General features: G+C 36.4%; 2 protein-coding genes across 2 annotated transcripts; both read left to right on the forward strand.

Moving 5' to 3' along the window:
* Positions 1–6,683: 6,683 nt before the first annotated feature.
* LOC105950466 (chalcone synthase) lies at positions 6,684–8,210 on the forward strand. The gene is made up of 2 exons (XM_012973831.2): positions 6,684–6,951; positions 7,032–8,210. The coding sequence occupies exons 1-2, from the start codon at positions 6,774–6,776 to the stop codon at positions 8,024–8,026; spliced, it is 1,173 nt and encodes a 390-aa protein (XP_012829285.2). The 5' UTR covers positions 6,684–6,773; the 3' UTR covers positions 8,027–8,210.
* Positions 8,211–10,809: 2,599 nt separating this feature from the next.
* Positions 10,810–12,355, forward strand: LOC148769004 (uncharacterized). Its single transcript, XM_088820904.1, has 2 exons — positions 10,810–11,491; positions 11,844–12,355. Exons 1-2 carry the CDS (start codon positions 10,810–10,812, stop codon positions 12,353–12,355), a joined length of 1,194 nt encoding a protein of 397 aa, XP_088677030.1.
* Positions 12,356–15,324: the final 2,969 nt, after the last annotated feature.

Consider the following 15,324-nt stretch of genomic DNA (forward strand, 5'->3'; position numbering starts at 1 on the left):
AGATTTATTTTAACATTTGAGTCGACATAGATATGAATGAATTGAATCATAAATCATAAGATTTTATGCCCGGCACTGCGAATTTTCGTAAATGTGGTGGATATTTTGAATAGTGAAAGAGAGTTCCACTTTGGGGTCAAATTTGCAATTTGGGTGGAGCGGCTCGGAAGATGGAGTAAGTATACGGGTGATTCTGCAATTTTCAGAAATGTTTCATCGAGGGAGGTGGATTTTCGGAAATTACAAATTGACTTCCACTTAGGGGGCATTTCCGATTTAAGGACCAAAATTAAAAATGGTATTTAACATAGGGACCAAATCTGTACTTATCAAAAGTTTATTAAAAATAATATAATAAATTAAAATTTTCTTTAATCGTAAATCGTAAAATTTGATCATTTTGTTGATATTTGAGATTTATTTGAATTTTTGAATCGACTTAGGTATGAACGAATTGAATTGTAAGATTTGAATCGTAAATCAAACGATTTTAAACTTGGTATTGCGAATTTTTGTAAATGAGTCACACGCGATTATAGCAGAGGAGGAGGGAGTAGAGACATACTGCATTGGTGGCGGATATTTTGGATATTGCAAGAAAGATCCACTTTGGGGTTAAATTTGCAATTTGGGAGTTCGGTTGGGAAGATGGAGTAAGTATAGGGGTGATTCTGCAATTTTCAAAACTGTTTCACCTAGGGAGGTGGATTTCTAGAAATTACAAATTGACCCCCACTTGGGGTGCATTTCTGGTTGAAGGACCAAAAAAAAATGTATATAATATAGGGACCAAAAATCGTAAAATTTGATCGATTTGTTGATATTTAAGATTTATTTTAACATTTGAGTCGACATAGATATGAATGAATTGAATCATAAATCATAAGATTTTATGCCCGGCACTGCGAATTTTCGTAAATGTGGTGGATATTTTGAATAGTGAAAGAGAGTTCCACTTTGGGGTCAAATTTGCAATTTGGGTGGAGCGGCTCGGAAGATGGAGTAAGTATACGGGTGATTCTGCAATTTTCAGAAATGTTTCATCGAGGGAGGTGGATTTTCGGAAATTACAAATTGACTTCCACTTAGGGGGCATTTCCGATTTAAGGACCAAAATTAAAAATGGTATTTAACATAGGGACCAAATCTGTACTTATCAAAAGTTTATTAAAAATAATATAATAAATTAAAATTTTCTTTAATCGTAAATCGTAAAATTTGATCATTTTGTTGATATTTGAGATTTATTTGAATTTTTGAATCGACTTAGGTATGAACGAATTGAATTGTAAGATTTGAATCGTAAATCAAACGATTTTAAACTTGGTATTGCGAATTTTTGTAAATGAGTCACACGCGATTATAGCAGAGGAGGAGGGAGTAGAGACATACTGCATTGGTGGCGGATATTTCGGATATTGCAAGAAAGATCCACTTTGGGGTTAAATTTGCAATTTGGGAGTTCGGTTGGGAAGATGGAGTAAGTATAGGGGTGATTCTGCAATTTTCAAAACTGTTTCACCTAGGGAGGTGGATTTCTAGAAATTACAAATTGACCCCCACTTGGGGTGCATTTCTGGTTGAAGGACCAAAAAAAAATGTATATAATATAGGGACCAAAAATCGTAAAATTTGATCGATTTGTTGATATTTAAGATTTATTTTAACATTTGAGTCGACATAGATATGAATGAATTGAATCATAAATCATAAGATTTTATGCTTGGTATTGCGAATTTTCGTAAATGTGGCGGATATTTTGAATAGTGAAAGAGAATTCCACTTTGGGGTCAAATTTGCAATTTGGGTGGAGCGGCTCGGAAGATGGAGTAAGTATACGGGTGATTCTGCACTTTTCTGAAATGTTTCATCGAGGGAGGTGGATTGTCGGAAATTACAAATTGACGTCCACTTAGGGGGCATTTCCGGTTTAAGGACCAAAATTAAAAATGGTATTTAACATAGGGACCAAACTATAATTATCAAAAGTTTATTAAATATAATATAATAAATTAAAATTTTCTTATATCGTAAATCGTAAAATTTGATCATTTTGTTGATATTTAAGATTTATTTGAACTTTTGAATCGACTTAGGTATGAACGAATTGAATTGTAAGATTTGAATCGTAAATCAAACGATTTTAAACTTGGTATTGCGAATTTTTGTAAATGAGTCACACACGATTATAGCAGAGGAGGAGTAGAGACATATTGCGTTGGTTGCGGATATTTCGGATATTGCAAGAGAGATCCACTTTGGGGTTAAATTTGCAATTTGGGGGATCGGCTGGGAAGATGGAGTAAGTATAGGGGTGATTCTGCAATTTTCAAAACTGTTTCACCCAGAGAGGTGGATTTCTTGAAATTACAAATTGAACTCCACTTGGGGTGTATTTCTGGTTGAAGGACCAAACTTAAAAAAAAAAAACTATATAATATAGGGACCAAAAATGTAAAATTTGATCAATTATTTAAGATTTATTTTAATATTTGAATCCACATAGATATGAATGGATTGAATCGTAAATCATAAGATTTTATGCTCGGTATTGCGAATTTTTCGTAAATGTGGCTGATGTTTTGGATAGTGAAAGAGAGATCCACTTTGGGGTCAAATTTGCAATTTGGGTGGAGCTTATAGGAAGATGGAGTATGTATAGGGGTGATTCTGTAATTTTCAGAACCTTTCCATCCAGGGAGGTGGATTTTCGGAAATTACAAATTGACCTCTACCTGGGGGGCATTTCCGGTTTAAGGACCAAAATAAAAAATGGTATATAATATAGGGACCAAAACTGTAATTATCAAAAGTTAATTAAAAATAATATAATAAATTACAGTTTTCCTAAATCGTAAATCGTAAAATTTGATCGTTTTGTTGATATTTAAGATTTAATTTAACCTTTGAATCGACTTAGGTATGAACGAATTGAATCGTAAGATTTGAATCGTAAATCATAAGATTTTAAACTCGGTATTGCATTTTTTTGTAAATGAGTCACACGCGAATATAGCTGAGGAGGAGTAGAAGAATACTGTGTTGGTGGAGGATATTTCGGATATTGCAAGAGAGATCCACTTTGGTGTTAAATTTGCAATTTGGGTGAAGCGGCTGAGAAGATGGAGTAAGTATAGGGGTGATTCTGCAATTTTCAAAACTGTTTCAGTCAGAGAGGTGGCTTTCCGGAAATTACAAATGGACCCCCACTTGGGGTGCATTTCTGGTTTAAGGACCAACATTAAAAAAAAAAAAAAAAAATATATATATATATATATATATATATATATATATATATATATATATATATATATATATATATATATATATATATATATATATATATATATATATATATATATATATATATATATATATAATATAGAGACCAAAATTGTTATTATCCCAAGTTTATTACAAATAATATAATAAATTAAAGTTTTCTTAAATCGTATACGGTAAAATTTGATCGATTTGTTGATATTTAAGATTTATTTTAACATTTGAATCGACTTAGGTATAAATGAATTGAATCGTAAATCATAAGATTTAAAGCTCGCTATAGCGTATTTTCGTAAATGAGTTGCACACGATTATAACTGAGGTGAAGTCGAAACATGTTGCATTGGTGACAGATATTTCGGATAATGCAAGAGAGATCCACTTTGGGGTCGAATTTGCAATTGCAACATAGGCAACATAAACTATCGCCCCTCAAAAAAACAATATGTTTTTATTGAGCATCGAATAGTACTGGAGTAACCTAAATCAGATATCCTAAAAAAGACACAATATATTAAACAATAATATTCCATAATTTAGATAGAATAATTACCTGAGTGACGACAGTCCACTGAATATGTAGTGGAAGTTGAACAAAATCAGCAAATTCAGTCCCTATTAATATTTGCACAAAACATAAACACTTATTATAATTTACTATCTACATTTCAAGCACAGCATCCTAATATAATTTACAGTGCATTTCAAAAGTTCAATGAATGATTGATCGTGCAAGTTAAAAAAAAAATCCCAAATTAATTAACATAAACTTATAACTACGATCATACTCTCGTTATCTTAAGTATTGAATTCAAATATTTGTACTGTTTACTGTACCAAATCCTTCGGTTGGCTCGTTTTTTTACCTAATTCATTCGATTTTTTCGGTTCGGTACGCATAAAACCGAAAATCTATTATAATATATAAAACAAAAAAATATTTAAACTAATTAATTCTTGAATTTGACCTTTAAATTTCAATAATCGGCCCTAAAAGCGAAAGGTGATTATCAATGGAGGCTAATTTGTAAATAAAAGAAAAGATTATCGGTCTAAAAGTTTCTTTTTTATATATAATTTTTTATAACCTTAAAGAATTAAAAAAAAAATACATATTTACTAAATATTTCGGTATTCGGTACGGTACAGTACACCGAGCATCAATACCATATACCGCGCGTGCCGCATATCATAATTTAAAAAAAATACTTACCGAATACCGAACTGAATTTGGCACGTAATGAATTTTCGATTTGGCACGTACCTAATTTTCAATTCGGTTTACTTCAGCCAGTTTACCCGCTGAATGAACACTCCTATATGTATACTATTGAATCGATTAGGATTATTGTACTTTATTTTATCTATTAATTTCTCGTTTATATGGGTACCCAAAATTTGATTCACTCTTAATCTTTGATCTATAAAATTGTTGGTTGTTTTTGTTAAAGATATATTTATTAATTTAGTGCAACACTTGCAATTTCAATTAAACAATACATATTCCATGCATGATTAAATATGTTTTTATTAGTTTATTCACAAACATAAAAAAATTTATTGGATACTTATATTTGTTTTTATATTACAAAGGAGTGAAATATGAGTTACTAAGTAGGGGTTGTCTAGGGGTTATACTTCTCGGACCATAAAATATTAAATCTGGTGCGTATAAAATAATTAAAATTTAATTTCAACCATCAACTTTATGTACGACCTAGTACGATACTAAAGATTTGAAAATTAATGTACGAATCAAAATCAATGGAGAAGTCTCAAAATCAAAAGCAAAAGGATCTTCTTCACTTGCAACTCCTAGATGGAAAGATTCCAAAGAAAACGTAGAGGGAACCCTACAATGGTGGATTCAGGTATACTTCCTACATTCTCCTCTGGAACTTAAAAATAATAAATCTTCTCATAGGACTTTGGGTTGTTCTGATACTGAAGATGAACCCAAAGTGTGTGGAGGAACGAGAAATACTGGTAGTCAAAGTGTTCGAATATATGCCTTAGAGAAAATAAGGTCCATAAGAGGGGAAAGTACAACCACCGAGACTAGCTTTGGGATGATTTCTTGCTCCAAAGAATTCTGCTGTAAACGGAAGAGTTAATCGATTGACAAATGAACAAGAAAGGTGGAAAAAAGTTCAATGTCAATGAAGATTAGGGTTTACATTTTAATGAAGAAGAATTACATTTTAACGAAGAAGAAGTTGAAGAAATAAAGAGTTTGTTCGTATACGTGGGGTTTTTGTTTCTTTTAATATCGGATAAATTACACTTAATTTGATATAAAATTTAATTTGGTCTTGCCCTAAGTAACTTTTGCGATTGCATGTGACCGCCAACATTAAATTTGTAACAACCTAAAATCTAATAATGTAAAAAATAAGGTAGTAAAAGAAAAAAAAGGAAAACAAGAATCACGCGGGGACTATTCTCCACCGTACTGCAAGTACTAAACATTAAATTCTTATAAAAAAAAACCAACCCTCATTAGGAGGGATGGTACTTAACGTTTACCAATAAGATAAAAAAAAATCTAGAGTTCGAGTCCCTCTCCCATACTTCCTCTTATAATGAACTTGAAGGTACTTAAAAAAAAATCTTAAAATACTAAACATTAACTATTCACTCTATTGAAAAAAAAAGGAAAACATGAATCACGTGGGTGACTATTCACTCTATTAAAAAAAAAAAAAAAAAAAGAGGAAAACATGAATCACGTATGAATCACGTGGGTGGCTATTCACTCTATTCAAAAAAAAGAGAAGGAAAATATGAATCACATGGGTGGCTATTCACTCTATTCTCCGGAGCAAGTAGTTACAATTTTACTTAACCGGACCCGCATGACTGTAGTTCAATTGGTTTTGAAGTTCGGAGGGAAAACATGAATCACGTGGGTGACTATTCACTCTATTCTCCACTTCAAGTAGTTACAACTTTACTTAACCGGGCCCGCATGGGTGTAGCTCAACTGGTTTCGGAGTTTGGAGGTGGTAAGTTGGTACAAGGTCCTAGGATCGAACAAGTTTACTTAACCGAGCCCGCATGGGTGTAATTCAACTGGTTTCGAATGTGGTAAGTTGGTACGAGGTCCCAGAATCGAACAACTTTACTTAACCGGACCCGCATGGGTGTAGCTCAGTTGGTTTCGGAGCTGGTAAGTTGATACGAGGTCCTAGGATCGAATCATGGCAGCCGTAGTGTGAAAATTGCAACTCTAATGAGGGTTGGTTCCTTGTGGGCACCAGGTCCGAGTCCTACCTTAACGGACCGTTGAGTTATCATAATTTACATTTCTCCATCAACTACTTGTCGGACCAAACTGGGATGGGGCGAAGGATTTCGCCTTAAGCTTTACTTAACCGGAGAGCGTTCCTCCATATAAATACCCCAAAATACACTCTCCATTCCTATAACAACAACAAAACAAAAATATATTTCATTTAATTTAATTGAAACCAACATTTTCCCCGGCGAAAATGGCCAGCATTGAGGATATTCGTCGGGCTCAACGGGCGGAGGGCCCTGCCACCATCTTGGCCATCGGAACCGCCACTCCGGTGAACTGTGTCAAACAGAGCGAGTACCCTGATTTCTATTTTCGCATCACTGATAGCGAACATATGACTGAGCTTAAAGAAAAATTTAAGCGCATGTGTAAGTTCTTATTAATTATATTTCTATTTTGTTACGTGTTGGTAATTATTTTATTTTATTTTATTTTATTTTATTTCCAGGCGAGAAATCGCAGATAAAGAAGCGGTACATGCACCTGACGGAAGAAATACTGAAGGAGAACCCAAACATGTGCGCGTACATGGCACCTTCTCTTGACGCGCGTCAGGATATAGTTGTGGTGGAGGTGCCGAAGTTGGGGAAAGAAGCTGCCGAGAAGGCCATAAAAGAATGGGGTCAACCAAAGTCAAAGATCACCCACCTCGTTTTCTGCACCACCAGCGGCGTCGATATGCCTGGCTGCGACTACCAGTTGACCAAGCTCCTCGGCCTCCGCCCCTCCGTCAAACGCATCATGATGTACCAGCTGGGCTGCTTCGCCGGCGGCACTGTTCTCCGCATGGCTAAAGATCTCGCAGAAAACAACGCCGGCGCTAGGGTTTTGGTCGTCTGTTCCGAAATCACCGCCATCATGTTCCGGGGACCCAACGGCAGTCCCCTCGACAGCCTCATCGGGCAGTTTTTGTTCGGCGACGGGGCCGCCGCCGTCATCGTGGGCTCCGACCCGGTGGTCGGGGTTGAACGGCCGCTGTTCCAGCTCGTCTCGGCGGCGCAGACGCTTCTGCCGGACAGCCACGGCGGAATCGACTGTCACCTCCGGGAAGCGGGGCTGACTTTCCACCTACGGAAAGATGTTCCCGCCCTGATTTCGAAGCACATTGGAAAAAGCTTGAAGGAGGCGTTTGATCCTTTGGGAATCTCCGATTGGAACTCCATTTTCTGGATAGCCCATCCCGGCGGTCCGGCGATTCTTGACCAGGTTGAGTCAACTCTAGCACTCAAGCCGGAGAAACTCCGGTCGACCCGGCACGTGCTGAGCGAGTACGGCAACTTGTCGAGCGCGTGCGTGCTTTTCATAATGGATGAAATGAGGAAGTCATCCGCAAAGGAAGGGATGAGCACCACCGGAGAAGGGCTGAACTGGGGTGTTCTTTTCGGGTTCGGGCCGGGCCTGACGGTGGAGACGGTGGTGCTTCATAGCGTCGCCATCAACTGAGAGCCTTCCAGTCAAGTTAATTAATGTGGGATTGTCACCTTTGTGGTTTTCCTTTAATTTGTGTGCTTTTTTTTTTTTTTTTTTTTTTAAGTTGTGTGTTTTGAATTATTTCCTTTATATGTTTGGATGTATTTATTTAATATCCTTATATATGGTAAATAAATGAATTCTCATTTTGAGGAAACACACTATTTTGATTGAATAATTACCCACTAATTAAGTACATATACGTACGAACGAGTGTGAATATATATGTTGATTTATTTCAGGTTGTAGCATCTAATAATGAGGTGTAGCATCTAATAATCTCATATTTTAGAATATTTATTTAATTTGTTTGATTTTATTTAAAACTGGACATAATAATTTGGGCATATATATATATATATATATATATATATATATATATATATATATATATATTTTGTATGGAGCAGATGGAATTCGGTGTCTCTAACTCTGAACTTTGATTCTGGAAGTACTATTATCAATTAATATTTGTCAGAATATATATCTGTTATTTCTTGATTGGTGATCTTATGAATGATGACCGTACTTTTACCTCATGAATGTACGAATAATATTTATTAGCCGTATATTTATTTATATTAACCGTATATTTATTTACATATATAATATAAATAAATATCAATATTTATCTATAATATATATATAAATAAATATACGGTTAATATAAATAAATATACGGCTAATAATATTGATTGCAAGACAACGTTTGACATGTGAAAAGCTCATACGAAAAACACGAGTGCGACCCTAGTACCTAACTACTTGAATGCATGCAACCATATTTTGGAAATGGACATTAACAAATGACGTGGCCAAAGATCCATCTCTCGACCAACTACCACTTTTTTTTTTTTCTCTTTCTTATGAGGCGATCGGGTCGTTTCGCACTAAGAAAATCACACTTTGTGTCCATAAACTTTATCACTAAAATGATTTTATGTCCTAAAATATTTTTAATTCACGAAATATGTCCTCAAACTTGCCACTGTTGATCAATTTATATTATGCCGTTAATGTCGTCAGCCAACTTCGACAGAAATAGCACGTGTGGCTCTCGTGACGTCTATTTGGTCATTAAATATGACGTGGATTAACTACCTACATCGATATGGCGAAATAAAAAGATGTGGAGAGCGACACGTAACTCTCATCATCTATTTCAATCTCACCAACACTCACATACATTTCATTACACCCAAATTTATTGAACCAAAAACTAGAAACCCTACCCCCATTTACCTATAGGAAGCTTTAAATTGAGCGAAATTCCGCAACAATAAGATTACTCAACCCACTACCAAAAAACAAGGCTTTTGTGACAGACCAAATTCGTCACATAGAGTGACGAAATTAGTGACTGATTGAAGCTAAACGAATTTACAATTAATTGTGACGAATTTGTAACGGATTTTGTGATGGAGTTTGTGACGGCCACATGTCGGTCACATTGTGGTCACAATTTTGGTGACGGAAATTGATTATGTCACAATATCCGTCATATTTTGTTTATGGATTTATAATCTAATTAATATTTGTCACAAATCCGTCACAACATCAACTTTGTCACAAATGCGTCACATGTAATTTCGTCACAAATTTGTCGTATCCTAAATTTTGTCATTGATCTGTCACAATCTTCGTGTGGTCACATATTCGTCACTTTCTACGTTTTGTCACATATACTATTTGAAGTGATTTTTTATTTTATTATTATAAATTGATTAATTGATTTTATGCCATGGTTCCTTTATTTATTTATTTGAGACGATGGTTTTTTTTGTTTTGTTTTTAACTTAATAATTTAAATCCTTGAACCTATTTTTCCCTTAAGTGAATTAAATTAATTCAATTCATTATATAATATTTTACAATTTAATTAATTATATAATATTTATTTTGCAACTATTTTATATAAAAAATGATGTAAATAATTTTTGATATATTATATATGTGAATAATGTAATAGAAATTTCTTTTTTTTTTTTTTTTTTTTTGAAAACAAAGGAGTCAAGGGTTTCAAGGATACAAATTAGCAAACCCCCATTTGAAAACATCTGAGTTATAACGCATAGATGACAGAGGACTCAAGGGTTTTAAGGGCGGGCTTGGTCGATTTTTCTGATTATGGGCAACGGCGGCGCCGTACTAAATGAAGAAGACTTCCCAGAAACCCAAAACGGTATTTCTCTTCGTTTCGTACAAAAAAATCCTGCATATGTAAATTTCATTTACATGTGTGTTTGTGCGAGTTCTTTCTTCTTCTTTTTTCCCTTTTTTCCCAGGCCTAAATGATTTACTCTCTTGTATTTTAGATTGAAATTTTGAGTTTCGATGAAAATTGTGGGGCATTTTTCCTTGAGTTGCATTGTGCTCACTGCTTGTTGAAAATTAAACTTGAATAAATGAGTCAAAATAATAATTAAATTGTGTGAATTGTAAGTTCATGTACGTAACCATTTTATGTACATGAATGTATTTGTCAAGTCATATTCTAGAGTATTTAGAAAGTCTAAGTCTTGGTCAAATATAATATTCATTATATTAGTCTAGAATTCTCTTATCCCTTGTATAAATAGGAATGTCCACCATCACTTTGGGTGTAAGAAAATCAGCCGAGAGAACAAGAAATAAAATTGAGAGTACAAGTGTTGATTGAGTTGAGCTTTCATCTCATCTCCACTAGAAACTAATAGTTCTTTTATTTGCATTTTAACCCACCTTCCAACAAACTGGTATCTAGAGCCGTGGTTTAAATGGCAAATATGAGTGGAGCCATGCCATTTCCAAAACTCACGAAGAACAACTATGAGAGGTGGAGCATCCAAATGAAGGCATATCTTGGTGGACAAGATGTGTGGGATGCTATCGAAGAAGAATACTTTGAACCAGAAGGTTTTACTGCACTTAGCCAAGCTCAGAAAAAAGCCGTAAAAGATGCTCGAGTGAAAGATCAAAAGGCCCTTTCATTCATCCAACTTAGTGTTGCCGATGATATCTTTGAGAAGATAGCACAAGCCACTACCGCAAAAAGGGCGTGGGATACACTCCAAAATACGTTTAAAGGAATCGATAAGGTGAAGAAAGTTCGTCTCCAAAGTCTTAGAGGAGAGTTTGAATCCTTGCAAATGAAGGATACAGAGTCAGTATTTGACTATGTATCAAGAGTTCATGCGGTGGTAAACCAACTTCAAACGAATGGTGAAACTATGTCGGACAACCGTGTTGTCGAGAAAATTCTCCGATCGATCGATCCAAAGTTCGATCACGTTGTTGTGGCCATTGAGGAGTCCAACGATCTCGACACCATGACTGTCGATGAGTTAACAGGAAAATTACAAGTGCACGAAGAAAAGATAAAGAGGAGATCGAAAGAACCCATTGACCAAGCTCTTCAGGCAAAATTGAGTTTCGCTATCAAGAAAGATGATGATGCAAGTAACCAGAGTTGGCGTGGTCGCGGCCGAGGTCGTGGACGAGGACGAGGTCGCGGTCGAGGCCGTGGTAGAGGTCGTGGTGGTTACACTTACATTTTATGATAATGAAACAAAATTCGAGCCCCATTCGTCAAGAGGCCGTGGCAGGGGAGGCATCAACCGACACCAAAATAGGAAAAATGCGGAGTGTTATAATTGCCATCGACTTGGACACTACTCCTACGAGTGTCAAAATGGACCCGAAGAAGAGAAAGAAAAGGCTCATCTTTTAGAAGAAAAAGAAGAGAACACCCTTTTATTGGCGTATAAGGCGTCAGTGGAAGAAAATAAGTCTTCATGGTACCTCGATTCAGGTGCTAGTAATCACATGTGCGGGGACAAAAGCATGTTCGTCGAGATCGATGAATCTGTGAGCGGTGATATCACTCTTGCTGATATGTCAAAGATTCCATTTAAAGGCATAGGCAAAATCTCGATTCAAGCAAAAAGTGGAAAACATCAGTTCATTTCTGATGTTTATTATGTTCCGAGCATGGCGGCGAGAATTTTGAGCATAGGCCAATTATTGGAAAAAGGCTACAAAATGCACTTGGAGCACCGGAGTCTATACTTGATGAATAGTGACTGGAGCCCAGTTGCGCATATTCAAATGACGAGCAACCGAATGTTCATAATGAATGTCAACCAGGACGAAGTAACGTGCTTAAAATCAAGTTTTGAAGACCCATCTTGGTTATGGCATTTGAGGCTCGGACATCTCAACTTTGACGGATTAAAGTTGATGTCATCAAAGCGCATGGTGAAGGGATTACCAAACGTAGACATGCCAGATCAACTTTGTGAAGGTTGTCTTGTCGGAAAATAATTTCGGCAAAGTTTTCCAAAGGGATCGCTCTCTAGAGCAAAGCTGCCATTGGAGCTAATTCATGCTGATGTATGCGGACCAATCGAACCTGCCTCGTTTGGAATGAATAGATATTTTCTTCTATTCATTGATGACTACAGCCGCAAGACATGAGTATACTTTCTCAAACAAAAATCCGAGGTGTTTTCCGCATTCAAGAAGTTTAAAGCTCTTGTCGAGAATCAAAGTGACTATCGAATCAAGGTAATGAGATCCGATCGTGGTGGTGAGTTCACATCAAAAGATTTCAAAGCATTTTGTGACGAGTATGGTATTCACCGGCCACTTACCGTTCCTTATTCACCACAACAGAACGGCGTCGTGGAAAGGAAAAATCGAACCATAATGAACATGGTTCGGTCCATGTTGAAAAGTAAGAATTTGCCAAAGGAGTTTTGGGCCGAAGCTGTTGACTGTGCCGTCTATCTATCAAATCGGTGTCCAACTAGAAGTGTCGGAAATAAAACGCCGCAAGAAGTTTGGAGTGGATACAAGCCGAGCGTATCGCACTTGAGGATTTTCGGGAGTATCGCACACATGCATGTTCCGGATCAGCATAGGAACAAACTTGAAGATAAGAGTCAAAAGTTTATCTTCATCGGCTATGACCATGCATCAAAGGGTTATAAATTGTATAATCCTATTGAGAAGACAAGGAGGACCAGTCGAGATGTGGTGTTCGACGAGAAAAAATCTTGGGATTGGAGTTCTCAAGAGAAGGAGCAATTCACTTTCTACCCGATTGAGGCAGTCAATAAAGAAGCTGAGGAGGAGCTAACGGAGCCGGTGACTCCACCATCACAATCTCCGTCTAGCCAGTCCTCGTCGGAAAGTGAAAGTTCAAGCTGTGAAAGACCCCAAAAGACGAGATCATTGCGAGAGATCTATGAGCTCAACCAAAATCCAAATTTATTTTGCTTATTTGCAAATACCGAGTCGATAAATTTCGAGGAGGCATCAAAGAGTGATAAATGGAGAAACGCCATGAACGAGGAGATAGACGCCATCGAAAAGAATAAAACTTGGGAACTGACTTCCTTGCCTCCGGAACACAAGCCCATTGGTGTAAAGTGGGTTTACAAAATTAAGAAAAATGCCAAAGGAGAAATCGAGAGGTATAAAGCAAGGCTCGTGGTCAAAGGGTACAAACAAAGAGAAGGAATTGACTACGAAGAAGTCTTTGCCCCTGTTGCTCGATTAGAGACAATAAGGTTTCTAATTTCTTTGGCAGCACAAAAGAAGTGGAGGATCTATCAAATGGACGTAAAGTCTGCATTTTTTAATGGTTATCTTGACGAAGAGGTGTACATCGAGCAACCGGAAGGATATGTTGCTAAAGGCCATGAGAATAAGGTGTTAAAATTAAAGAAAACATTGTATGGATTGAAGCAAGCACCAAAGCTTGGAATAGTCTCATTGACGAACATTTTCAAAAGAAGGGCTTCAACAAATGCCCGCACGAACATGCACTCTATATCAAGACAAACGAGAAAGGTGATATCTTAATTGTTTGTCTTTATGTTGATGATTTGATTTTTTCAGGCAACAATGAGGGGTTGATTAATGCTTTTAAGAAAGAAATGGCCGAGGAATTTGAGATGACAGACATCGGATTGATGTCTTATTATCTTGGCATCGAAGTGCAACAACAAGATGATGGAATTTTCATTTCTCAAGAAAGCTACGCGAAGGAAGTTCTGAAAAAATTCAAAATGGAAAATTGCGAACCAAAGAGTACCCCAATCGATGTTGGTGAAAAGCTATCGAGGCATATTGGAGGAGAGCCGGTCGATCCAAATTTATTCAAAAGTTTGATCGGAAGTTTAAGGTACTTGACTTGCACTAGACCTGATATTCTTTATGCTGTTGGTCTTGTTAGTCGCTTTATGGAGAACCCGAAAACTTATCATTTTAAAGTGGCGAAAAGGATTCTCCGTTTCATCAAAGGTACTCTTGATCATGGAATTTTTTATCCTACTGGTGGAAATTTGAAGTTGGTAGGATATAGCGATAGTGATTGGGCAGGAGATGTTGATGACCGGAAAAGTACTACCGGATGCGTTTTCTTTTTTGGAGAAGCGGCTTTCACGTGGATTTCGAAGAAGCAGCCCATTGTCACATTATCGACCTGTGAAGCTGAATATGTTGCTGCAACTTCAAGTGTTTGCCATGCTTTGTGGCTGCGGAATTTGCTTAAGGAACTTGGTTTCAACCAAGTTGAATCAACGGACATTTATGTCGACAACAAATCTGCAATTGCGTTAGCAAAGAATCCGGTATTTCATGACCGAAGTAAGCACATCGAGACTCGTTTTCATTTCATAAGGGAATGCATTGCAAAGAAAGAGGTTCAAGTAAAATTTGTGAAGTTCGAGGATCAATTGGCCGACATTTTTACTAAGCCTCTAAGGAGAGAAATTTTCGAGAAGCTAAGGAATCGTCTTGGAATGCGAGCATCAAGTTTAAGGGGGCGTGTTGAAAATTAAACTTGAATAAATGAGTCAAAATAATAATTAAATTGTGTGAATTGTAAGTTCATGTACGTAACCATTTTATGTACATGAATGTATTTGTCAAGTCATATTCTAGAGTATTTAGAAAGTCTAAGTCTTGGTCAAATATAATATTCATTATATTAGTCTAGAATTCTCTTATCCCTTGTATAAATAGGAATGTCCACCATCACTTTGGGTGTAAGAAAATCAGCCGAGAGAACAAGAAATAAAATTGAGAGTACAAGTGTTGATTGAGTTGAGCTTTCATCTCCTCTCCACTAGAAACTAATAGTTCTTTTATTTGCATTTTAACCCACCTTCCAACACTGCTCACTACATGTTTGACGAAACTCCTAAGGCTTGAATATAAGAGTTAACAAACAATTTTGCATACTGGTGTACTCTGTTTCTTGTAACAGCAACCAGACATTGGTG

The sequence above is a fragment of the Erythranthe guttata genome, chromosome 7, assembly GCF_056151865.1.
Source record: "Erythranthe guttata isolate IM_541 chromosome 7, IM_541, whole genome shotgun sequence".
In the NCBI taxonomy this organism is placed as follows: domain Eukaryota; kingdom Viridiplantae; phylum Streptophyta; class Magnoliopsida; order Lamiales; family Phrymaceae; genus Erythranthe; species Erythranthe guttata.